Source organism: Rhinolophus hipposideros (genome assembly GCF_964194185.1).
Source record: "Rhinolophus hipposideros genome assembly, chromosome: 23".
Classification (NCBI taxonomy): Eukaryota; Metazoa; Chordata; class Mammalia; order Chiroptera; family Rhinolophidae; genus Rhinolophus; species Rhinolophus hipposideros.
Genome location: NC_138069.1, coordinates 16,725,286 through 16,748,323, shown reverse-complemented (window position 1 = coordinate 16,748,323; position 23,038 = coordinate 16,725,286). Strand labels below are relative to the sequence as shown.

At 53.0% G+C, this 23,038-nt stretch overlaps 1 protein-coding gene across 3 annotated transcripts; it reads left to right on the top strand.

Moving 5' to 3' along the window:
* Positions 1-391: 391 nt before the first annotated feature.
* ARAP3 (ArfGAP with RhoGAP domain, ankyrin repeat and PH domain 3) lies at positions 392-22,914 on the top strand. Of its 3 annotated transcripts, none has more exons than XM_081035663.1 (33): positions 392-469; positions 2,042-2,550; positions 2,667-2,728; positions 2,817-2,928; positions 6,198-6,401; positions 6,531-6,600; positions 6,854-6,974; positions 7,080-7,264; positions 7,346-7,452; positions 7,713-7,912; positions 8,010-8,095; positions 8,227-8,409; positions 8,568-8,706; positions 9,310-9,426; positions 9,857-10,004; positions 10,112-10,214; positions 12,034-12,253; positions 13,071-13,134; positions 13,370-13,533; positions 15,425-15,637; positions 15,897-16,002; positions 16,938-17,085; positions 17,382-17,450; positions 18,114-18,188; positions 18,286-18,400; positions 19,891-20,019; positions 20,099-20,232; positions 20,456-20,538; positions 20,632-20,667; positions 20,803-20,866; positions 20,967-21,104; positions 21,288-21,326; positions 21,871-22,914. In XM_081035663.1, the coding sequence occupies exons 2-33, from the start codon at positions 2,261-2,263 to the stop codon at positions 22,354-22,356; spliced, it is 4,410 nt and encodes a 1,469-aa protein (XP_080891789.1). In that variant the 5' UTR covers positions 392-469; positions 2,042-2,260; the 3' UTR covers positions 22,357-22,914. The 3 variants fall into 3 exon arrangements, with proteins under 3 accessions (XP_080891789.1, XP_080891788.1, XP_080891787.1); XM_081035662.1 differs by having other exon boundaries at positions 400-469; positions 2,010-2,550; XM_081035661.1 differs by having other exon boundaries at positions 401-469; positions 2,010-2,550; positions 6,854-7,264.
* Positions 22,915-23,038: the final 124 nt, after the last annotated feature.

Below are 23,038 nucleotides of genomic sequence, written 5' to 3'. Positions count from 1 at the left end.
TGAGTACCAGGGTCCCGCGACCCCGCTGGGCGTAGGAGATGTGCCCTGGGGGCTTAGGCCCCGACGTTTTTCCCCCTTCCCTCTTTGGCGAGACGGGGAGGAAAAACACAGCAGTGCTCCGCAGCCCTCTCCGTGTCTCTCCGGTTCTCCCCGTCCCATCTCCGTTCTATCTCTGCCTCCCTGCCCTGGCCTCCAGCCCTGTTCCGGTCTCCTCTCGGCCCCCAAGAGGGAAGAGCGGGCCAGTCCCGAGATAAGCCCTGCGGTTGGGTAAGGAGCCCAAAGCTTTTGAAGGCCGGCGCTTGCACAAGGAGTGGCCCAGGCCCCGCGCCCGCGAGGGGAACGGTCGGGCGGGGCGGGGCGGGGCGGGGCCCGTCGGGGGAGGGCTGAGGGAGGCGGGGCCGGCGCGGCGGGACCCGAGCCGCGGACAGCCCGGCGGGCACCGGGCAGCGGACGGCGGCCGCGCAGTGAGGTGAGGACCCCCGCGCCCCCGGGCCCCTGCTGCCCAGACTCCTCCCCATCACCTCCTCGAAGGCCTTCGTGGGATCCCAGGCCCCCTCTGTGGCGGCGGCCCTCCCCACCTTCCCGCGGCGACCCGCCCCTCCCCACGGGCACTGGGCCTCTGCCCCCTCCCTCCTGGCCCCCTCCCTCGTCGCAGCCCGAGCTGCCCGGCGCTGCCCGGCCCGCCCCCGGCGCTCATGCCCGGCGCAACTCCTGGTTCCCAGTCCCATGCCCTCGGCGGTGCCTGAGTCACCGGGAAAGTGGGCTCTGAGTCAGTGCCAGAGGCGCAGCCCCGGGGCCCTCGCTTGGGGATGGGGCCCAGCCACTGAGACCTGGACGGAGGCCAGGGCGGACGCTGGGGCGAGAGGGAGGACTGGTCAGGACAGGACCCCACGCGGGGGAAACGGGGAAACGAGGAGAGACAGGACCCAGCCAGAGGTGCCCAAAGACACAGATAGACTAAAGATCTAGTTAAAGTTAGAGACTGAGGCAAGACGAGGCTTAATGACAGAGGGCAAAACAAGGAGAGGGACAAAGATGGATTTGGACGTTAAGACAGAAATGGGGTAGAGACGGGGACAGCGGAGATAAAACTCAGGGGAGCCCGAATCAGAGCTAGGTCTAGGGGTCTCTGAGACTTGAGCCCAAGGTCATGGGCAGGGGAAAGGAAGGCTTGGAGACAGCAGAGGTAGGGGGATGTCATTTCACTCTGCTGAGCCCGCTGCAGCGTGGGTGCTGAGGTGCACACATAGGCATGTGAACATGCTCCAGTGGAGTGGAGCGTAAGACCCTGGAGTACCCCTGGACTCTGGTACCTCATCCCTCTGGCCCAGTTCTCTTCCCCATCCTCACTGCCCAGGGCCAGATCCCACATGCTGGGACTAGTTAGGGCTCTCTGGGCAGCCTGACCAAGGCAGGCAGGATGTGGGGGCGGCTAGGGCTAGAGGGACAGGAAGGAAGTCTGAGCAGAGACAATAGGTGGAAGGGGAGGAGGAACTGGGAATGACCAGTATTCCATTGCTGAGCCTGTACCTTAGCTCTGGAAAGCAGTGGGAATGGGATCTGCACCTCCTCCTACGCCACAGCTGCCATATCACGCTCCTCCCCCCCCACACCACACACCATCCCGCTCCACCACATCCACGCAGGGTTTTAGCATCTTGTCCCGACCTTAGTTGACTGTGCAGTCCAGCAGAGGCAGAGCTTTGACCCAGACCCAGGCTGGTCAGGAGCTTGGGGGCCAACACTGGCATCTACTTGCTGTGAGCCTGGAGCAAACCTCTTCCCCTCGCTGGGCCTCAGTTTCCTCATCTGCAAATGAAGGGATCCTCCTGTAATGAGAAAGTCCTTTCTGATGTTCTGGGATAGTTTTGCCTACAGATCACAGGCCTCTGGTTCTTTTCCTTTGGAGAAAGACTGGAGTCTAGTAACGCCTGCCCAGGCCTCACACTTTGGGACAGGGAGGGGGAATTTCAGCCTAAGCCCTCCCTTCACCCTGCCCCTCCCCCCAGCAATGGCCTGAGCCCCCATGGCTGCCCCTCAGGACCTGGACATCGCTGTGTGGCTGGCCACGGTACACCTGGAGCAGTATGCAGACACTTTCCGGAGGCATGGCCTGGCTACAGCGGGTGCCGCTCAGGGCCTGGGTCACGAGGAGCTGAGGCAGTTGGGCATCAGCGCCACTGGGCACCGGAAACGCATTCTGCGCTTGCTGCAGGCGGGCGCTGCAGAGGGCTCCCTGGATCCCCAAGCACGTAGTACCATGGAACCATCCCCTAGCCCAGTTCCCCAAGCCCAGCCCCCCAGGCCTGTGCCTAAGCCCAGGACAGTATTTGGTGGGCTCAGTGGCCCCACTGCCACCCAAAGACCTCGGCTGAGCCCAGCCCTCTTTAGACCAGAAGTGCCCAGAAGCCCGGAGTCCAGCCCCAGGTCCCCCACTCTCCCCACCTCCTCCTCTGAGCAGCCTTCAACCTTGAATACTGTGGAGATGATGCCCAATGCCATCTACTTCGGCCTGGACCTACGAGGTGGGCCACAGACAGCTCAGGACACGTGAGTTGGGTTGGGTCTCTGGGGATCCAATACTGGGTGGGAGCGGGGAGGAGCAGGGCATGAGGGCTTGTCCTTTCTCTTCTCTCCCTTAATGACCACTAAACCTTTCCCTGCAGAGCCCCAGATGGCTCCCAGACAGCTGTCCCTACCCCTGCCGTCAGGCCCACCACAGGCACAGGTAGGTGGGTTATCATGGGCTGGGGGAAGAGAGACCTCAGACACTCCCACCTGATCTCTTCCTGTCTGCCCCATCCTCCTCCTGACAGTGCACATCATGGACCCTGGTTGCCTGTACTATGGTGTCCAGCCTGTGGGGGTCCCTGGGGCACCCAACAGAAGAGAAGGCAGAGGTGTCTGTCAGGAGAGGGCTGAACACAGGTGAGTGGTCAGTAGGGTGGTGATGGCAGGAGGCAGGGAAGCTTGAGGAGCTAGAGGTGGCCACGTTTCCAGTTATTCATTAAATGTCCGTTAAATGTCCATTGTGCACCTGCCAGTGGGTCTATATCTGTACAGGCTCACACACAGGATGAAAATAACAGACCTCGTCCCCACCTTTGGCAGCTTGTGACTTCAGGGGTCAGAAAGGAAATAAAAAATAAGGAGAAGTGCTTTTCATTCGCTAACAAATCTTTATTGAGCATCTACTACATGTCAGATATGGTTGTAGGTACTTGGGATAATCTGAAATCCCTACCCTTGTGGGGAAATAGTCAATTACAATGGATACAATAAGTAAGTTAGACCATATGTTCAAAAGTGTTAAGTGCCATGGGAAAAAATAGAGCAGAGTAAGAGGGCTGGGATGGAGTGAAGGGGAGAGTGGACTGCGGTTTTTCATTAAGAGTTACCAGGGCGTTAGGAGGATGACATTTGAGCAAAACATGAAGGGGGTAAGGGTCAGCCACAATGATATCTGGGAGAAGAGTGTCCCAGGCGAAGAGAGCATCCAGAATAGAGGCCTCAGGGAGGCCATGTGTCTAGGGGGATCCAGGAGCTGTGACAAAGCTGGCTGGGGCAGAGCTGGCTGAGTGGGAAGCGATGCTGTCAGAGAGGTAAAAGGGGCCAGACGGGGCAGGACCTTGTAGGGACTTTCGATTTTACTCTCAGTGAAATGGGAAGCCACTGGGAGGGTTGGACTTACATTTTAAGTATCCCTCTGGTTGCTGTGTTGGGAATGGTCTGTAGGGGGCAAAAGCAGAAGCAGAAAGACCAGTTAGGAAGTTATGGCAGTAATCTAGGTGAGACATCTCAGGCTAGGTGGTAGAGATGGTGAGAAGTGGTTTGGTTTTGGTTATATGTTGAAGGCCAACTGTCCTAGTAAATTGGGATGTGAGAGAAAAAAGAGCAGTCAAGAGTGACTTCAAGGGTTTCAGTCTGAGCCTGCACTGTCCAGTGTGGTAGCCACCAGCCGTCTGTGACCACTGACCACAAGAAATGTGGTGAGTCTGGAGTGAGATGAGCTGTAAGAGTAAAACAACTGCCAGATCTCAAAGACGTAGTACAAAGAAAGCAATACGGTGCGAGATGAATATAACAGATGCAGGTATAAATGAGCTTCATAATTTTCATACTGATTACAGACTAAAATGTTAATGTTTTGGGTATGTGGGGTTAAATAAAATATATTATTGAAATTAATTTCACCTGTTCTTTTTATTTTTTTAATGTGGCTACTAGAAAATTTAAAATTACACGTGTGGCTTTCACATAGACTTCTGTTGGACAGCACTGTTCTGAGCACCTGAAGGTTTCTGGAGTTGCCATGGTCTGACGTGGGGAGGCCTGTGCATAAAGTGGGGCTGGGGGTGGGGTGGGGGTAGGCCAGGACTTCCGTTTTGGATACGTTGAGTTTGAAGTGTGCATTATACACCTAAGAAGAGATGACCAACAGTCTACTGGATACGCAAGCCTGGAGTTCGGGGGAGAGGTCTGAGCTGGAGTCTAAATCTGTGAGCTGTCAGCATTTGGATGGGGGTATGTAGCCGTGAGCGAGTGTCCACAGAGCCGAGGACCAAGCTAAGAGTCCTGGCGTTCTCCAATATCAAGAGGTTTGGTAGAAGAGGAAGGATCAGCAAAAGAGACTGGAAAGAAATGGCTAGTGAAGGAGAAGGAAAAACAGGAGAATGTGGTGTTGTAGGAGCCAAGTGAAGGACATGTATTAGAAGTCAGCTGTGTCAAATGCTGCTGATGAGGACGGAAGATGAGGACCGAGGACTGACCTCTGGAATTGGCAACGTGGAGGTCACCGGGCACCTTGACAAGTGGTGGGGGTGAAAGCTTGATCAGAGTGGGCTCAAGAAAGAACGGAAGGAGTTGGAAACATATAGACAACACTTCTGAGGAGTTCTTCTGCAAAGAAGAGCGGAGAATTGGAGTCGTTGTTGGTAGTGGTAGTGGAATCAAAAAAGCGTGTTGAATAGGATGGAATGTTACGTGTGTTTATGGGTGAATGGGAATGATCTAGTAGAGGGAAAATTAACTGATGTAGGGGAAAGAAAGGGGAGAAAAGTCTGCAGCGACGTCCTTGTGTAGGTGAGAGGAATAAGATAAAGTACTACACAGAGGAGGGACTGGCTTTAGACAGAGGTGTTTATTATAGTAACAGGAGGAAAGCAGAGTATGTGTGAAATTGGGTAGAGGAGGCGCTGGAGTCTGTGGAGGGTCCTGTCTGATTGCTTCAACTTCTCAGGGAAGTGGGAAACAAGTAGGTAGAGGAATTGGTGTCAACCTCAGTTGCTCTATAACCCGGGGAACTTTTAAAACTACAGATGTATGGTCCCCACCTCCAGAAGTTCACATTTAAGTGTCTGGTATGGGGCTCATATTCCTATATTTTTAACTTTCCCAAGTGATTTTGTGCCGCTGAGATTAAGAACTACTGGGAAGTGATAGAGGATAATAGAGGACTTTCTGAGAAGATGGCATAAGCAAACACCTGAGGATGAAAAAAGGCAGCCCAGGGAAGCATGTTTTAGGCAGAGGGAACAGCATGTGCAAAGGCTCTGAGAGAAGGAGGAGAATGTGGCTGGACTGCAGTAAGCAAAGGTGAGGGTAATTCAAGAGGAGGTCAGGGCAATAACCATGGGTCTCACTGTCCAAAGTCTTGCAGGCCATGGTAAGAAATTTGGAATTATCCTAAGTGCAAATGGGAAGTTATTGCAGAGTTTCATGCAGGGGAGTAAAATGATCTCATTTGCATTATTTAAAGAGCACTTCGGTGGTGGTGGGAAAACAGATGTGGAAGGGAAGGCAAGAGTGGAAGCAGGTGAACAGCTAGGCAATTCACATCACTCTGATGAGAACTGATGGGAACTTGATTCAGGGAGATAAAGTCGAAAACTTTTTGGAGAAAGAACCAATAAGATTTATTGATTACATATAAGCAACCGTGACAGGGAGCCATCCACCCAGCCCTCCCCCAACTTTTCTATCGAGTAATACTAAAAGCAGAGAGGCACTGACGTTTTCCCAGTAAGAAGTCCAAGGGTGCTCAGGGAAGAAGGCCCATGCTCATGTTTTGGGTTCCCAACCTCCCTATTTCCCTGTTTGAAAAGCAGATCCAGTACTTGCCAGGCATACTAGGTGCTGTGGGTGGGGATGTCCAGGGAACTGGGTCTAACGCATGTCCCTGTCTTGGCCCCCACAAGGCTCAGCAGGCAGGATCTGGAGGCACGGGAAGACACTGGCTATGCCAGCCTTGAGCTGTCCGGGGATTCCACCCTCTCGCTGCCTACGCTGGACACAGAGGAGACCAGTGATGACCTCATTTCACCCTATGCCAGCTTCTCCTCCACAGCAGACCGCCCTACGCCCCTGCTCAGTGGCTGGCTAGACAAGCTCTCCCCTCAGGGGTGGGCCTGCTGGGAAGGGAAGGGGAGGGAGGCTGGGTGGTGGTGGTAGAGGTCAGGTCTCACGTGGTCACAGACCCTAGGAGCCCCCAAGGATGCAGCCTCACTGATCTTGGCCCCTCCCTTCCCCAGAAACTACGTCTTCCAGAGGCGCTTTGTGCAGTTCAATGGGAGGAGTCTGATGTACTTTGGCAGTGACAAGGTGGGGGCCCAGGAGATGCTACGAGAGGCCTAGGAGAGGGAGAGGGAGGGCTGAGAGGCTCAGGATCGGAAAGCAGGAAGGTGGGGGGCAGTTACCACGTGACTGATGTCAGCATCTGAAGTAGCCATGTTAGCAGCAGTTCCCTACTGCTCGTGGAATGAGTGCTGATCTCACTAAAAGTTGCTGCAGGCCGCCGGGGTCAGCACAATTGGTTGAGTTCCTCTCTCCGTGGGTCATTGGGCTGTCTCTCCAGGACCCCTTCCCCAAGGGTGTGATCCCTCTGACCGCCATTGAGATGATCCGCAGCAGCAAGGACAACAAATTCCAGGTCATCACCAGCCAGAGGGTGTTTGTGTTCCGCACAGAGAGTGAGGGTGAGGAACAGGGACCACTGGGTAAGGGTGGGGGGGTGGAGGATGGGAGTGGGGGTGGGTGGGTGAGCACACCGCCCACTGACCTGCTTCCCTGTCCCCCACCAGCTCAGCGGGACACGTGGTGCTCCACACTGCAATCCTGTTTGAAGGAGCAGCGCCTTCTGGGCCAACCCCGCCCCCCGCAGCCGCCCCGACCCCTCCGCACAGGCATGCTGGAGCTGCGGGGACACAAGGCCAAGGTGTTTGCTGCCTTGAGCCCTGGAGAACTGGCACTGTACAAGAGTGAGCAGGTGAGGAGCGCCGTCCGGGGCCCTGGGGGCCGACCCAGCCCATCCTGACATCACACTGTGTTCCCCACCCCTCTCCTCCAGGCCTTCTCCCTGGGTATTGGGATCTGCTTCATTGAATTGCAAGGCTGCAGCGTCCGGGAGATCAAAAGTCGCAGCTTCGACCTGCTGACACCCCATCGCTGCTTCAGGTGGGGCCCAGACTGGCAGGAGGCAAAGCTGGGGAGATACTTTGCAGGGAGGTCCAGGGGTGCAGAGGACTGGAGGGCTCCTCAGGAGGATGTCAGGGTGTGCACTGATGGGGGTCCAGGGAGCAGGGTCAAGTATGTAGGAGGGTCTGGGCTGGACCTGATGTGGCCTTTGGTGGTTCCCACAGGAGTGGCCAGTGGATGGGGCAGGTGGGTGGGGGGAGGGGGTGTCCATGCCCACAGACTGGCTGTCCACCCCTCAGCTTCACAGCCGAGTCTGGGGGTGCTCGGCAGAGCTGGGCAGCTGCTCTGCAGGAAGCAGTAACCGAGACCCTGTCTGACTACGAGGTGGCTGAGAAGATTTGGTCCAATCGGGCAAACCGGTACTGTGCGGACTGTGGGGTCTCCCGCCCAGACTGGGCTGCTGTCAACCTGGGGGTGGTCATCTGCAAGCAGTGTGCAGGTGAGGGCTGGAGCCTTTCGCTGAAATGGGGAGAGGGAGAGGGGCCAGGGTGGGAGGGCTCAGAGTACCCATGCTACTTGCCCTCACACCCGAACAGGTCAGCACCGGGCTCTGGGTTCTGGGATCTCCAAGGTGCAGAGTCTGAAGTTGGACACAAGTGTCTGGAGTAATGAGATAGTGCAGGTGAGGAGGGAGAAAATGGGGGGCAGAAGGACAACATCCAAAAAAGACCTTGGACACAGCTTGGCGACAGGATTGAAATGTCTGGGGAGTTGAGTTCCTGTCCCTTGCTTCTGCCCCTTGTCATCCTGCAGTTGTTCATTGTCCTGGGAAATGATCGCGCCAACCGCTTCTGGGCAGGGGCCCTACCACCAGGTGAGGGGCTGCATCCAGATACAGCCCCCGTCCCCCGGGGAGACTTCATCTCCCGGAAGTACCGGCTGGGTCTCTTCCGGAAGCCCCACCCTCAGTATCCAGATCACAGCCAGCTTCTCCAGGTAGGAGAGATGGGTTGGAGTTGATGCGGAGGGAGAAAGCAGTCTCTGAGTTGAAATGTCTAGACTTGGGGGAGGAGCCTTTTTTGGTGTCCTGAGGACTGTCCCTAGGGCTCTCAGTTTGGGTCTTAGGGCTGACAGAGGCCCTGTCCTCCCTGCAGGCACTGTGTGCAGCTGTGGCAGGACCCAGTTTGCTGAAGAACATGACCCAGCTCCTCTGTGTGGAGGCCTCTGAGGGCGAGGAGCCCTGGTCCCCCTCAGCCCTCGATTGCAGCACCTTCCCAGGTCTCCTGTCCCCAGGTAATCCCTGCGAGTGCCCTCCTCTCCCTCCAACAATTCTCAGCCCCCGCCTATGCCATGGTTCTTCCAGGGAGCTGCATTTACCTCACCCCCGACCAAGCCCATCACCACAGACCGCCTGGGCAGTTTCCCAAATCCCCAGATCCTCCAGTGCCTATTTCCTGATGTCACGAAATGACTGGTGGTGACACTGCCCGGGGTGGAGCTGAATGTTTGAGGTGTTAGTGCCAGGGTCAAGCCATAGGCCAGGTCTCATCTCCCTGGGGGCAGTCTGACCATAGATAGGGTCATGTAGAGATGCTGGTCTCCGGTGGTCAGGCCCCAGGGGTGAAGACACTTACAGGCTGGCCCATGCTCTGAGGCCTCCACCCAGGGCTGACTGCCTGGCAGGCTGGCTGGTGGGGAGAGGCAGTGAGCAAGGGCTGGGTTAGAGGCCTCATCTCACCCTCTTTTCTAATCTGAGTCTCGAGGGGTCCAGCCCCACTGGGCTCTACTTGGCCATGCTGCCAGTGGAGTCTATCCCACTGTCTTCCTCAATTCGACCCCTTCCCATGCCATCCAATTGTGTGGGCCTGACCTGACCACTTCTCCTTCCCCTTGCAGACCCGTCCCCTTGTGTGTACAATGAGGTGCTGGTCCCTGCTACTTACAGCAGCTTCCTGTACTGTGGTCCCGTCAGCAACAAGGCTGGACCCCCACCCCCTCGCAGGGGCCGGGATGGTGAGTGGGGAGCCGGGGGATGGGAGGAGATGGAGAAACTGGGATGGGCACCCATGTACCACAGAGGAAAATGGAGGAGAAGGCTGGGATGGGAAAGTGGGGTCATGCCCAGGAGTGGGCTGGCTGCAAGGGGTAAGAGAGGGTCCATGCCGGGTGTCAGCATTGTGCTTTGAAGTCACACTGTCAGGGTCAAATCCCAGCTCTGCTACTTCCTATCCATGAGACTTGGGCAAGCTACTCAAACTCTGATCCTCAGTTTGCCCATCTGCAAAACAAGTGACTATAATACCCACCTCATAGGGTTGTTGTGAAGATTACGTGAGATCATGCATAGGCCAAGAGCTTGGCATAGAATAAAGATCTGGTTAATGGGAATTCTGACAGTGAGGACAGAGGTCTTTGGCCTGCTAACCATCAGTTTCCCTCTTAGCTCCGCCCCGACTGTGGTGCGTGCTGGGAGCAGCTCTGGAAATGTTCGTGTCAGAAAGCAGTCCTGAACCCGTCAGCCTCATCCAACCCCATGACGTTGTATGTTTGGGTGTGAGCCCTCCACCCACTGACCCAGGTGACCTTGACAGGTAACAGAACCCCATGCTCACTGAGCTCGCCTTTTCCTTTCCTGATCCTGAGCCTGAAGCCCCCTCCTTGGCTTCCATTCTCCTTCCTGACCTCACCTTCTCTCCAGGTTCCCCTTTTCCTTTGAGCTCATCCTCACTGGGGGGAGAATCCAGCATTTTGGCACAGATGGAGCTGACAGTCTGGAGGCCTGGACCAGTGCTGTGGGCAAGGTGAGCTCATGGTTTCCCTGTCCCCCTTGCCCCTCTCCTGTCCTCTCTGTTATAACAGCCACTCCCCCCCTTCCATTAACAGCTAAGGTAGACTGAACACTTATTCTGTGCCAGGCCTTGCGGTAAGCACTGCCCACTCAATAGCTCATTTAATTTCCACAACAACCCTCAGAGGTAAGGATTATTAATATTTAACACATAAAGAAACTGAGTCTCAGAGGTTATGAAGTCACTTGGTCAAGGTCACAGAGCTAGGTGGCAGCAGAGCATAGGACCAAAGTCAGTCCTCTGTCCTCAAAGCTTATGGCCCAAACCTTGCTGTGCTGGGCCTCTTCCCACAGAGAGGCTGCCTCTGCCTCCCGCTCCCTTCCCCCAGTGCTCCAGGTCCAGAGGCAAAGCTGCCTTCATCTGTCCCAGCTTCTCCATTCCCAGGCAAACCAATTTCTCTCCATCCTGCATCCTCTCTCTGGAATTAAAAGTTTAGGTCCTGGACTCAGACATCCTGGAAATTGAGTCCTCCAACTCGCAGCCATGTGAGCTTTTCCATAAGGGTAGAGTGGGTGTAAAAGACCCACGTGCTACAGACGTGTGAGGCCCACACTGCCTGGCAAACAGCAAGCCCACCATCTGTGGGGGCTGAAATGATGAAAATCACTCCCATCCTCGAAGAGCTTTTCCCTCAGCCCTGCTCCACCTTCGGCTCATCACCCTGGCACTCTCCGGACAACTTCTCAGGAAGCCGTGTGCCCTGGCAGCCTGTAGTTTCTGCCTTAACCCCTTGCAGCTGTCCTCTGCCATACTCTTCCGAGTTTCTACCCGGCAGGTGGCTGGTGACTTCCCATTGCCAAGGTCCAAGGGCTTCCTTCTGGCCTTATGAGGTCATCTCTACAGCATCTGACCCTCCGCTGACCCCACTCTCCTTGTTCCCCTGTAACTCCTCACACCAAGAAATTGTCTCCATGTCCTTTAACGGTTCTGTTGTGACCTTCCCAGCTGGACCCAAGTCTCCTCTTATTTTCTACACTTTCCAAAACCCTAGCCCATCCTTGAAGGCAGTTTTGCTACCCAACGTGTGGACTGTAGACTGTTACACGGTACTGCCCGTGGACTGTTATGGCCCGTGACAGGACAACTACAGAACTGAGAGTCAGTATGTAGAGTCTTTCATAGCAATTTGACAGAGTGACTTCATGTATGGAATCTAATTATAAAAATTGAGGGCTTATATTTTATATGGACTTTTTTCATTTCACTTTTCTAGTAATTCATTTGTATTGTTTTTTATGAAAGTATCGGTTAGTGACAGTTTGGAGTTTAAAAAGAAAAGAAAAGTCTCCCTCTCCCTTCACCACAGGTAGTTTGAGAAGTACTGCTTTGAGGTTCACCTCAAATAGTCCTTTCTCCATGAAGCCTTTTCCTGGCCCCTTGGCATGGTGGGACTTCCCAGGGCGTCACAACTCTTCAGTTATAGCATTCAGTTATCCGTTCTTTCTTAGCCCCATCTCCCAATTAAGGGCATAAGACTGTCACACGGGGGTCTTCTGTGTGTTGGCTGGAGCACATTGAATTGAATTGAATTGAATTGAATTGAATTGAATTGAATTGAATTGAATTTTTTTCTGTCTTTCTCCATCCACCTCTTTTCTTCTTCTTGAGTCTTTCTTTCACTCCCTCCCCATCCCTTTTCATTCCTCTCTTTCTTCTGCTTTCTCTTCACATCTTTCTCTGCCTTTCCCCATCCCTCTCACTCTAATTTCTCTGCCCGGCCTCTTGTCTCTTTCCCCATCTTCTTCTCTCCCCGTGCCCTCCTGCCTCACAGTGGTTCTCCCCGCTGAGCTGTCACCAGTTGTTGGGCCCTGGGCTGGTGCGGCTGGGCCGCCTCTGGCTACGGTCCCCCTCATATACGGCTCTGGCCCCTGGCCTCTGGCTGTCAGGGTTCGGACTTCTGCGAGGTGACCATCTCTTCCTGTGTCCCACACCGGGCCCTGGGCCTGCAGCCCCTGAGGATATGGTGCACCTTCGGAGGCTACAGGAGATCAGTGAGCAGGGGTGGGGACAGGGATGAAGGGTGGCCATGGGGGGGGGAAGTGCATATCCACGTATCTGGGGGTCCCGATGGGAAACAGCAGAAACATAGTGGATTCAGGCACAAACTCTGGAGTCAAAGCGCCCAGATTTAGACACCTCCCCTCCACTCCTTCACTTCCTAGCAGTGTGATCTTAGGCAAGTTACTTAACCTCTCTGTGCTTTATATCAGGTTGGTGCAAAAGTAATTATTTCCTTATATTAGGTTGGTGCAAAAGTAATCGCGGTTTAAAAAGTTAAAAATAATTGCAAAAACCGCAATTACTTTTGCACCAACCTAATATTGACAATGGGCACAATAACAGGGTGGTAGTGAGTTTCAAATAAGGCAATGCGTACACCACACTTACCACCAAGTCTGGCAGAAGGCATCTTTTAAGTGTTCAGTAAATGTGACATGTTATCAATGTTATTATCATTATTTGGAGTCATTTGTTGATTTGGGACTGGGAGAGGGGGCTGGGTGCTCTCACTTTCTCCTAAAAGAGGAACAGTGTAGGGTAATGTTTTAGGGCTTTGCAGACAAGAGACCTGAGTTTAAGTTTAGCTTTGCCATTTTATAGCAAGTAATCAGTGGCAAGTTACTTAACCTCTGGGAGCTTTATGTGTCACTTGTCAAATGAGGATAATAATATGTAACTCATAGGATTTAATACAGCATTGTTGGTAAGGCTCCGAGCCTGGCACCTGCATACCTGAAATATTGCGTAAACATTAGTCATAATGATGAAGACGACGATGATGATAACGTCTAGTGATTCTCTTCGCAGGTGTAGTCTCCGCAGCGGACACCCCAGACAAGAAGGATCATTTGGTCCTGGTCGAGACAGGAAGGTCAGTGTTGCCTCTACCGTTGACTCTGAAACCCCTCTTTCTAGAGCTCAGCCCACACCCTGGCCTGCTGGTCCACAGCCCACTTCCTCAAATTCCCTTCCCTAGTGCAGGGACCCTGTCTTGGTTGGGTGTTGCTGCCCCCTGCTGGTGGCTCTGGGAAATCTGGTACTGGTGAGCCTGGGCCTCTTAGGGGACCCTCTGTAGCTGGCTCTGACTCAGGCCTCTTGGGTCTCAGGACCCTGTATCTGCAGGGCGAGAGCCGGCTGGACTTCTCAGCGTGGAATGCAGCCATTGGGGGAGCGGCCGGTGGGGGCGGCACAGGGCTGCAGGAGCAGCAGATGAGCCGGGGTGACATCCCCATCATCGTGGATGCCTGCATCAGTTTTGTCACTCAGCATGGTGAGTGGGTATTGGCTGATACTGAGTCAGTGGGGGATGGGGAGCATGGGCACAGCCAGTGGGTGATATAAGTGCTTTGCCTGCAGAGACTGCAGTCTGACAGCCTCTGCTGTGTGACCCTTGGCAAGCTGCTTTGCTTTTCTGAGCCTCTGTTCCCTCATCTGTAAAATGGGGCTATTAACCATCTTCATTCTCCAGGATAGTTGTGATCGTAAGGTAATGCCTGTAAAGCACTTAGCGCAGGATATGGCACGTAGAAACTGTTCCTGGGTAGCTGTTACTGGGGCGTGGGCATAGAGGGAGGGTGGCACTGAAATGTGACTGGAGTTGTAGAGCCATGGAGAACAAAGAAGGAGCAGCTACAAGGCCAGAGCCAAGCTGTGCAGCCAAATCCTTGAAGGTTTAAGCACAATTATTCTGCGTGGGAGGTTTTCCAGGCCTAAAGGATCAGCTATGCAAGTGGTTCCCAGAATTCTTTGTGAGTTTTTGGCCTCTGTTTTATTCTCCAGCACAAGTAAGGACGAAGTAGAATCTATCTCCCCAGTGAACCTCTGTTAGAAGGCTAAACTCTTGAGAGGGAAAATTCACAGAAAACTAAGGAGGGCAATAAAGGGGAAAAAGGGCACATCCATGAACCTACCAATAGTTGTGCTTGCAACATGGAAAATGGATAGTCAGCAGCTAATGACATTCTCCCTGCGTTGGCAGTAGCCTCATGCAGTGACTTCCCCCACTCACCAGACCCCTATCCTCTTCTCAGCCTCCCTTGTGTTCCAAGGAGGAATTAAGTCAGAGGCCCAGTGAAAAGGCCCTGAAGAAAGGGTGTGGGTGTTCATGCCCACTCCCCTACAGTTCCTGAACCCCCACTCTTCATTCAACAGACATTTGTTGAGCTGCTCCCACTTGCCAGACACAGGGATATGGCAGTGAACAGGGAAGGTCCTATGAAGCTCAGAGACTAGTGGGAGCAATGGGTAATGAGTAAGAAAACAGATACAATCAGTTCTCATTATTTGAGGTAGTTATATGCTATGAAGTTACTGCAAACACTGAATTAATGAATACTGAATCGTTGCCCCGGTGGAAATACAGGGTTAAGTTCTTGAGAACCTCTGGTCACATTTTCATCAGCTGATCAATACATGACCTCATTTTAATGTGCTTCTGTTTAAAGACATTTTACTTAATACATATTGTTGATTTGTTAACACTGAACTCATGGCCAACAAGCACTACATCTCCTGCCTGAAGGAAGCTTATCTGACATATATTTGCTCCATAAGGCACATCACAGCCTTCTTTCACTTAGAAACACAAGACAGTACATCAGCACCACAACCGGGGGCCATTTTGAGCAGCAAAATCACCCCCCCCCAAAAAAAGCACAAGAATGCAAAAAACATGGCTTTAAATATTCCGTGAAAAAGATACTTGTTTATTGTATGAGACCTTGGCTGGGAACATGTCCAACAGACAACTCAAATTTTTTCTGCTGTGCACGTGTTCGCAAATGACTGAAAAAGTGCCACCAGTATTGATTTAGACTTTAGAAATAAATGTTAGCAAGTAGATGAATTCACAGATATGAGATCCTCGAATAACTAGGACCTGCAATGTGATTTCAGAGAGTGCTATTTAAAAATAAAAGGGATGAGGAGATAGAGAATGATGGGGGCTCCTGTGTGTGACAGCGTGGTTAGGGAAGGACTTTCTGAGGATGAGGACTGAGCAGAGAGACATGAGAAGCAAGACCATGGAAGCAGATTTCCTCCTCTCTGAGTCCCCAGAAGCCACGTACTATGTCGGGGTGGGGGGGGAGGGTTACAGGTGGGATGCTGGGTAGATGGTGGGTGTTTGGGCAGCAGTGAGTAGAGACACTGGCTATTCTCAGGCCTCCGTCTGGAGGGCGTATACCGGAAAGGGGGCGCCCGTGCCCGAAGCCTGCGGCTCCTGGCTGACTTCCGGAGGGATGCCCGGTCAGTGAAGCTCCGACCAGGGGAGCACTTTGTGGAAGATGTCACCGACACACTCAAACGCTTCTTTCGAGAGCTCGATGACCCAGTGACCTCTGCTCGGTTGCTGCCTCGCTGGAGAGAGGCTGCCGGTACTCCCAAGATATCTAAGAACTCCTCAGGGCAAGCAAGGGGCAACCAGAACTCCACGCTCCCCACCAGAATCCCTGAGGCTCTCGTGGGGCTGGGCACCCCCTTCCCTAGCACTCCCCACCCTGGGAGATCACCCAGGGACTCAGCTCAGGGCAAGGTGGGAAGGGGACAGACACACATCCATCCTGGGTTTGTTTCTCTAAAAAATCCCTCCACTCTCCCTTTTCTGATCTTTTTCAACCCTCCATTCTGCCCCAGAGCTGCCCCAAAAGAATCAGCGCCTGGAGAAATACAAAGAAGTGATTGGCTGCCTGCCTCGGGTCAACCGCCGCACACTGGCCACCCTCATTGGGCATCTGTATCGGTCAGTATGGGAGGTCCCCTGCAGGGCCCCTCACTGAGCCTTCATCACCTCTGCCCAACCCCCTGCTTACAAACAGTTGTTAAGTGAAGGGGTCATAACATAAGGGTTCAGAGGTGGACTTTGAGGTCGGGGAGACCTAAGCCCTAGTCTGGCTCCACCATCTAGCCTGTGACTTGGGGTGAGTTATTTGCTCTCTTTGAGCCTCAGTTTCCTCATTTGTAAAAGGAAGATGACGTAATGACTAGTATCTACCTCATGGGTTATATGAGAGTTAAACGAGATAATCCTTGTAAAAGTCTTACTACAGCACCTGGCTTCTATGTAGTAAGCATTCAGAAATGGTGAGCAATCACTATTGCTTTTATTATTCCATGTCAGGCTAAGGATTTGATGTAGGAGACAAAGAAGAATGAGATGCAGATCAACCTCTACCTCTACCAGTCTACTGGGGAGACAGTTCTTTAAATGATTCTAGGGTGAACGCCAGCTGTGTCGTAATGATTACATTATATCACAGGGACCAGCCAGTTATGACCTGTGGCCCAAATCCAGCTTGCTGCCCGTTGTTGTAAATCAAGTTTTATACATAAAGTGTGAAGCCATGCCCATTCATTTATATATGTTCGATGGCCCCGTCCATACCACAAGCGCAGAGTTGAGGAGTTGTGACAAAGACTGTATGGCCTGCAAGCCTAAAATATGTGCTATCAGTCCCTTCCATTAAAAGTTTGCTGATACCTGCTATATTTATAATCACCCATTCCTTATCTGTCGCTCCCTTAAACTGGGAACTCCTCGAGGCTAGTATTGTCTTACTCGTGGCTGTATACCAAGTGCTTCGCCCAGGGCCTGCATACAGTAGGGACTCAATAAGTGTTTGCTGAATGAATAGCAGCACAGACTGCATTCCTCGTGACCTTCACGCCTCTCTGCAGGGTGCAGAAGTGTGCGGCTCTGAACCAAATGTGCACGCGGAACCTGGCCCTGTTGTTTGCACCCAGCGTGTTCCAGACAGACGGGCGGGGGGAACACGAGGTGCGGGTGCTGCAGGAGCTCATCGACGGTTATGTTCATGTCTTTGACGTAAGCTCTCCTGACCCCTGACCTGCGGTCCCTCTTCCTGGACTCTGGGTCCTGCTCACTCCAAGCCCCCAGCCCAGCCCCTGCAGGGCCTCTGTGGGAGGAGCCAACCCCCAGAGCCCCGAGCCCCTCTCACCCACTACCTTGCTCTGAACATTTTTGCCCCACTGGTTCTTAGCTCTTCTGGCCTCTAACCCTCTCACACAGGTCTTCTGGTTTCTCACACCTCTCCCTGCTCCCCTCCTTTCCCAGCATCCTCCCCACACATGTACACACACTCTCTTTCGGCTCTTCCACAGATCGACTCTGACCAGGTAGCTCAGATTGACTTGGAGGTCAGTCTTATCACCACCTGGAAAGATGTGCAGGTAATTTGCCCTGACCTTGGCTCCTGAGTGGGCCATGAGGGGACATCAAGCTAGGAAGCTGACCTTCTGCTTCTGGACACGGGAAACCCAAGGAGGGGAGTGCTTTAGGCAGAGGGGTTTGGTTTAAGATTTGCTCCATTCATTCCACTATGAGGATTCTTCATTATGAAATGGTGGCAGAAGCACTTTAGTTCCACGTGTAAGAGATCCAAGGAAGAGTTAGCTAAGTTAGACAGGAAGGTGAGAATAACAATAAGAAGTACCGTGGCAAACAGCTGAGGGTGCATTATATCCCAAGCACTATGATCTCACATAGGCATCACACAGCTCCACGAAGCAGATAGTCCCATTCTTTTCAGGTAAAGAAACTGAGACTCAGAGGGTCAGTTATTTAAGGCCATACTGTAGCGTGTGGCAGAGTGGGAACCCAGGCAGTCTGACTCCAAACCTGTCCTCCCAAGCATAGTGCCTGGGAAACACCTATGCAGCCTGAGGACGTGTTCCTGCCACTCCTGGAGCTCTCCCTTTTAAGGGCCTGAGCGATGTTGGGGATGAGAGTTGGGAGACTTTTGGGGGGAAGCACTTATGAGGCCACAGGAGGAGTCCTCTGACCTTGATTCTTTGTATCCTGTGTCCTTCTGACTTCTTTACTCCTCCGCTCAGCTGTCCCAGGCTGGAGACCTCATCATGGAGGTTTATATAGAGCAACAGCTCCCAGACAACTGTGTTACCCTGAAGGTCAGTCTGGAGGGCACAAGAGGGAAGATGAGAAGATGTTGTGGGACGGGAGCAGTGGCCTAATCAGCAAGGGTCCTCTGCTTTCCCTTGATCCCAGGTTTCCCCAACACTGACTGCTGAGGAGCTGACTAACCAGGTACTGGAGATGCGGGGGACAGCAGCTGGGACAGACTTGTGGGTGACGTTTGAGATTCTCGAGCATGGGGAGCTCGGTGAGTATGACCATGCGTATGCATGTGCATGTGTGGTGGGGGGAGCAAAGTCACCAATGACTTCTGCATTACCAAATACACTAGACACTGTCCTCATGCATGTGAGGGGACAGTTCACACAGTTGGTCACTCCCTCTTTCTCAATACTCTCTCCTCTTGGCTTTCATGGACCTCACAAACCCTTGATTTCCCTTCCACCTCAAAGGAGGCTTCTCTTCCTCCTTTGCCCAGATTCCAAATGTTGGAGGGACTCAGGGCTCAGTCCTGACCCCTTTTCCTATCTCTGTTTACATTTCTCCTTAGATGCGCTTATCCATTCCCATGGCTTTAAATGCCATTTATAAGCTGACCCCCAAGTCTTCCTGTCTGGCCCAGACCTCTCCTCTGAGCTCCGGACTCACATTCCAACGGTCTACTTAATACCTACACTTATACGTCTCAAACATCTCAGACTTAAAATGTCAAAGACCAAACTCAGTTCCCAGCCCCCTCCCGTAACAAAAAGCCCAGGCCATTTCCCAGTTTTCCTAACTCAGGCAGTGGCACCACCATTCACCCAGTTATTAAGGCTAGACACTTGGGAGTCCTCTGGGACTCCTCCCTTCATCTTCATACCCAACACAACCAACTCGTTCTGTAGATTCTGTTCAATTCTATCACTCTCTCCATCTCCACTGTTGTCACCACCCTGATCAGAATCACCATTATCTTTCTCCTTTCCAACACTAAACATTAAAATGTACAGCCCCGGAAAGGGAAGAGTTGCTCAGTTCCCATCTCACCTCTTGACAATCCATTTTCTGCTCAGCAGCCAAATAAGCATTTCAAGCCTAAATCAGCTCACGCCATTCCCCTGAACTTAAAATAAAATTCAAATTCCTTACTATGGCCCCCCAAATCCCGAGTGTCTGGCTCTTGCTTGTTTCTCAGACCTCATCTCACATAATCCATCCTCTTAGCTCCCCTTTGCTCCAGCCACACTTGGCTGCTTAGTTCCTCAAACACATCCTGCGTGCATCAGGGCCTTTGTTCTTGCATTTTGTCATGCCTGAAATCTCCTTCCCGCGATCTTAGCATGACTTGTTCTTCCTAATCCTTCAGGCCTCCGAGTCTCATCTTCAAATGCCCCCTCTGAAGGGCCTTGCTTGATCACCCTCCCTCAGTAGCTGTCCTGTTCTTCTCTCTTTCAGCTTCTTACCGTTTCTTTCAAAATCAGTATTTGTCTTTCATCATTTTGTTTGCTTCCCTGTTTACTGTCTGCTCCCTCACTAGGCTGTGGGCTCTGTGAAGGCAGGCCATGCATTTCATGCTCACCACTGCATCCCCGGGGCCAGCACAGCCTGGCATAGACAGAGTCAGTAATAACATAAATGTCTATGGCTGGAATGGTGGACTGGACAAATGAATGAGTGACTGGTAGCAGAGGAACTGGGGGCTCCAGGCTGTGGATGGATATTCTGGTTGATACCCACCCCCACCTTACTCCTCAGAGCGGCCACTACACCCCAAGGAAAGGGTCCTGGAGCAGGCCCTGCAATGGTGCCAGCTCCCAGAGCCCTGCTCAGCCTCTTTGCTCTTGAGAAAAGTCTCCCTGGCCCAGGCCAGCTGCCTCTTTACAGGTGAGCCTACTTCTGCAGCCCAGCACCCCTAGGCCTCTCCCCCAGGACCCTTCACCTAGCACTGCCCATTTGTGCCCAGGTGTCCGACGGGAGAGCCCGCGGGTGGGGCTGTTGAGGTGTCGAGAGGAGCCGCCTCGCTTGCTGGGAAACCGCTTCCAGGAGAGGTTCTTTCTGCTGCGGGGCCGCTGTCTGCTGCTGCTCAAGGAGAAGAAGGTAGGGTCCTGTGGTGAGTGGGGAGGGACACTGGGTGGCCATGTGGAGGGGCCGTAACCACAAGGACCCTCTCACTCCACAGCCCATACTCATCAATCTCACTGCCGCCCTGGCTCTGTGACCCTGTGATCACATAACCCCAATGCTTCCATGACCTCTCGACCTTGTGAACCGTGAGCCTTCTCTTACCTCTCAAACTCACTGACTCCCTCCATGTTCCCAGAGCTCTAAACCAGAACGGGAGTGGCCTTTGGAAGGTGCCAAGGTCTACCTGGGAATCCGCAAGAAGTTAAAGCCCCCAACAGCGTGAGTTTTCTTCCCTAGCCAACACTTCTAGGGTCTTGCTACTACCACCCTCTGGCCTTTCTAATCACCCCATCATTCTCCTTCACCTCCTAGGTGGGGCTTCACATTAATCCTGGAGAAGATGCACCTGTGAGTACCTCCTCGCCTGGCTTCTCTCCTGTGGCCCAACCCTGCTCCCGGTCCTCCATCTCCTTTTTTTTTTATCCTCCATCCCTTTATCTGTGACCTTTTTCCTTCTCCTAAATCCCCTTTGATCCCTCCCAGATACCTGTCCTGCACTGATGAGAATGAGATGTGGGACTGGACCACCAGCATCCTCAAAGCCCAGGTGAGGGAAAGGAGAAAGCTGAGGGCTAGGTCTGTGGGCCCAGCTCTACCTCTCAGAACCTCCCACGCTCACCTGTGCAAACCCCTCCCTCTCCCTCCAGCACGATGACCAGCAGCCAGTGGTCTTACGACGCCGTTCCTCCTCTGACCTTGCCCGTCAGAAGTTTGGCACCATGCCTTTGCTGCCCATCCGTGGAGATGACAGCGGGGCCACCCTCCTCTCTGCCAATCAGACCCTGGTGAGGTCCCAGCTTGCCCCAACCCGCTCCTGATCCCTGCCTGTGCCCTAGCCGTGCAGCCAACCTGCTGCCCAGCCCTCTGCTTTCTCTGTGCCCCTGATCCCCACCCCTATGTCTTGTTTTCTGGCCTCATTGTGTCTCTCTGTCTCTCCCTCCCCTCATCCCCATCCCACCTGTGCCCAGAGGCGACTTCACAACCGGAGGACCCTGTCCATGTTCTTTGTGAGTACTGTGCCTGCAGCAGCTATGTGCTTGTCGGCACTCTGTTCCTCCGTGCTGACTGAGCCAGCATGCTCTCTGTATTTGTCCTGACGCAGGCCATCAGCAGGTGTGCGCGCGCGCACGTGTGTGTGTGTGTGTGTGTGTGTGTATGTGTATGTGTAAGAGAGAAAGAGAGTGAGAAAGTGCTGGGACCAGAAAGAGTGAAGAAAATGAGGGATCGTAGGATGTGGTGACAAAAGCGGGAAGTAGTTACAGGATCCGAGCAACAGAAGGAAAGTGGTTGAGTGAATGCATTTTGGAGTCAGACAGACCTAAGTTCAAGCCCCACCTCTACCATTTATTCTCTGTAATTGTGGGCAACTTACTTAACTTCTCTGTACCTCAGTTTACTCACTTGCAGTGCAACCCATTGTATAGAGTTGTTCTGATATCATACCTGCAAAGTATTCTGCAGCGTCTGGCTGAAAGCAAGAGCTCAATAAATGATAGTGATTAATAATCCAGTAACTCTAATTCTGCCTTCTGCCAACTCATTCCCATCCAGCCTATGAAGTCATCCCAGGGGTCTTTGGAGGAGCAAGAGGAACTGGAGGAGCCTGTGTATGAGGAGCCAGTGTACGAGGAAGTGGGGGCCTTCCCTGAGCTGACCAAGGACACTTCCACCTCCTTTTTTACAACGCGGGAACAGACAGCCAAGCCAGAGAAACTCCTCACCAGCCAGAGGTCCTATGATCAACCCCTTCTCTCCAAGGCAGGCACGCTGGGCCGGGAGGAGAGGCCACCCGAGCCCCCTCCAGGGCCCCCTTCAAAGAACAGCTCCCAGACACATGCGTCCCTGGAGGAACAGCTGCTCCAGGAGCTCAGCAGTCTCATCCTGAGGAAGGGTGAAACCACCATAGGATTGGGCAGCCCCTCCCAGCCCTCTAGCCCCCAGCCCCCGAGCCCCAGTAGCCTTCAAACACAGACACCTGGCTTCCCCACTCCACCTCCCTGCACTTCCAGTCTATCCTCTAGCCAGCCCCTCGCATGACCAGCAGTCTGAGGGGGTAGGTAACCAAGAGACCCAAGCTCCTATCATGGCAGACACTGTTAGGAGCTTCCTCTGCCCTGTCTGGAAAGACTCTAGAATCCAGGTGGTGGTGTGGAAGGAGCACAGAACTGAGGGCTCCACAGGCTGTGTCCTGTCCAGAGAGGAGCAGGTCATGGCCCTTCTCTGGGCCTCTGCTCACTTGTCTATACCATGAAGTAACTGAAATAAGGAGAGCAGTGAACATCAATGCTTCTCAGAGCTGTAAGCCCCACATATTTTCCCTCACCAAGGGCAACTCCTACTTTATATGTTCATTATGTAGGTGTTCTATGAGACATTTGGGGTTTGAAAAGAATGGTTTTACTGCATTAAAGAAAAAAGAAGGATTTGGAAGGCAGCGATCTGAATGATCTCCAAGTCTGTCCCACCCCACTTCACCTCCTACATTTGGGGACTCATTGCAGCCCTAGAGTGGGGAGGTTGATTGGGGTTGGGATGGCAAAGAGGAGCCAAAAAAGATGGGTTACTGTTAATAAACCTTGGAACCAAAAGGCTATCATTCTTTTATTCCTTCATTTAACAAATATGTATTGAGCATCCAGTTGGTGCCAGGTATTGGGGATATAGTATGAACAAAACAGATAGGGTCCCTGCTTTTATGGAGCTTCCACTGTCAAGGGGG

What these genes read in the sequence shown, in the direction of transcription:
- ARAP3 (XM_081035661.1), top strand. Translation starts at nt 2,027, where the DNA reads ATGGCTGCCCCTCAGGACCTGGACATCGCTGTGTGGCTGGCCACGGTA. An exon ending in GGAGTAATGAGATAGTGCAG is followed by an intron (nt 8,096 to 8,226) that starts GTGAGGAGGGAG and finishes GTCATCCTGCAG; the next exon opens with TTGTTCATTGTCCTGGGAAA. An exon ending in ATCCTGGAGAAGATGCACCT is followed by an intron (nt 20,668 to 20,802) that starts GTGAGTACCTCC and finishes GATCCCTCCCAG; the next exon opens with ATACCTGTCCTGCACTGATG.